This window comes from Babylonia areolata, chromosome 17, assembly GCF_041734735.1.
Source record: "Babylonia areolata isolate BAREFJ2019XMU chromosome 17, ASM4173473v1, whole genome shotgun sequence".
NCBI classification, from domain to species: domain Eukaryota; kingdom Metazoa; phylum Mollusca; class Gastropoda; order Neogastropoda; family Buccinidae; genus Babylonia; species Babylonia areolata.
Genome location: NC_134892.1, coordinates 20370791 through 20373290, shown reverse-complemented (window position 1 = coordinate 20373290; position 2500 = coordinate 20370791). Strand labels below are relative to the sequence as shown.

Here is a 2500-nt window from a genome sequence, read left to right as displayed (position 1 = left end):
AACCACCCAACCAACTAACTAATAACCACCCAACCAACTAACTAATAACCACCCAACCAACTAATAACCACCCAACCAACTAATAACCACCCAACCAACTAACTAATAACCACCCAACCAACTAATAACCACCCAACCAACTAACTAATAACCACCCAACCAACTAATAACCACCCAACCAACTAACTAATAACCACCCAACTAACTAATAACCACCCAACCAACTAACTAATAACCACCCAACCAACTAACTAATAACCACCCAACCAACTAACTAATAACCACCCAACCAACTAATAACCACCCAACCAACTAACTAATAACCACCCAACCAACTAACTAATAACCACCCAACCAACTAACTAATAACCACCCAACCAACTAATAACCACCCAACCAACTAATAACCACCCAACCAAGTAACTAATAACCACCCAACCAACTAATAACCACCCAACCAACTAACTAATAACCAATCAACCAACCAACCAACTAACCAACTTACTAACTGACTAACAAACTAACCAACCAACCAACCTACCAACCAACCAACTAACTAATAACCAACCAACCAACCAACCAACCAACCAACTAATAACCAACCAACCAACTAACTAACGTAACTAAACTTACTCAGATTCAAACACACATTCGTGGATTTTCTATCCTTACACAGTGTATACAAACAGGCACGATGACGTCACTATCACACACACTCCCCAACCACACCAACCAATACGTCACATGCCCGCATACCGTCATAGGCGGTGAGGACGTCACCAGTGCATGAGCCACTTCGGGCCGCTGTGTCCAGGCCGACCTTCAGGTCCAAGGGACGCAACTGCAGGACCTTTCCTCGCTCGTTTGAGGTGAGAAGCCATTGGCAGGACAATGCACTGGACGTGGAAAAAACTGCAGTACATTACAATACTGTAGTGGAGTGATGGCCTAGAGGTAACGTCTAGGAAGCGAGAGAATCTGAGCGCGCTGGTTCTTCTTCTATGTGTCTATATAAGTGGAGTGATGGCCTAGAGGTAACGCGCCCACCTGGGAAGCGAGAGAATCTGAGCGCGCTGGTTCGAATCACGGCTCAGCCGCCGATATTTTCTCCCCCCTCCACTAGACCTTGAGTGGTGGTCTGGACGTTAGTCATTCGTTTGAGACGATAAACCGAGGTCCCGTGTGCAGCATGCACTTAGCGCACGTAAAAGAGCCCACGGCAACAAAGGGGTTGTTCCTGGCAAAATTCTGTAGAAAAAAAACCACTTCGATAGGCGCTGTAGTGTAGCAACGCGCTCTCCCTGGGGAGAGCAGCCCGAATTTTACACAGAGAAATCTGTTGTGATAAAAAGAAATACAAATACATACAAGGACACGAAGGCATGCGCCCTCAAGCACGTACGCATATACACGCACGTACGCACGTACACACACGTACATACATTCACAGGCGCGCGCGTGCACACACACATATACATACACACTCACACCTGCGTACAAACACATACACACACACACACACACGCACGCACGCACGCACGCACACACACACACGTGTGTACAAGCACATATACACGCATATACACATGCACGCGCGGGTGTGAGAGTACACGCGCACACACACACACACACACGCACACACACACGCACACACAAAAACACACGCACGCACGCACGCACACACACACACACGCACGCACACACACACACACACACACACACACACACACACACACACACACACACACACACGAGTAAATACGCACAAATGCCTACACATGAAATCCTGGAGAGAGAGACAGGACAGACAGACAGACAGACAGACAGACAGAAACTGTCACAGACTACAAGACAGACAAAGACAACGAACAGACACCCAGACTTTTTGTGAGAGCTCTTACTTCGGGTACTTTTCTGGGTATCCAGGTGAGTACAGGGTTCCACCCGCAGACGTCACATTAATCCGCGTGGGTTCAGGGCCACACCCTTTATCTGAAGGAAGAAGAAGAAAAAGAAGAAGAAGAAGAAGAAAATAAAATGAAATAAATGATGAGGATTAAGAAAAGATTTATTGATTGAATCTTAAAACTTAACTTTTTCTCTTGCTGGTAAGCAAACATTCTGTCTAAAAAAAATAATGGAATTGGTTGTTTTGTTGATTCACATTCAAATCAAGAGAGGTTGCTTGCCATCGGAAACTGTTTAACTGTGTCTATAATCCTGCCATTGTTTCAGATGACAACAGCACGTTACCGGCTAGTAACGAAGTAAAAGAACTCAAAGAGTCGAGCATAAGCAGAGTGTTGTGTTTTCTGTTTTTATAATTTCAACAAAAAGTTCGGTTTAAAAAAAAAATTTTTATTGTTTGTTTTCTTTAAGTGAAAATAAGATAGGATCACGAACATCACCCTGTCTCACGCCACACGTGCACCTGATAGAGTACCCAGGGCGACTTGTAATTTTAATCATTACGTTATCATAGTTGCTTCTCATTCAGGCC

At 44.8% G+C, this 2500-nt stretch overlaps 1 protein-coding gene across 7 annotated transcripts in view; it reads right to left on the bottom strand.

Annotated features, from left to right (window-relative positions):
* LOC143291744 (cubilin-like) overlaps positions 1-2500 on the bottom strand; it is a 63427-nt gene that overhangs the window by 32407 nt on the left and 28520 nt on the right. For all 7 annotated transcript variants that reach the window (XM_076601816.1, XM_076601814.1, XM_076601812.1 and 4 more), the window contains 2 exons: positions 1902-1992; positions 757-896 (listed from right to left, as the gene is read on the bottom strand). In XM_076601816.1, coding sequence (XP_076457931.1) covers positions 757-896; positions 1902-1992 — 231 coding nt within the window. The remainder of the gene's footprint in view (positions 1-756; positions 897-1901; positions 1993-2500) is intronic.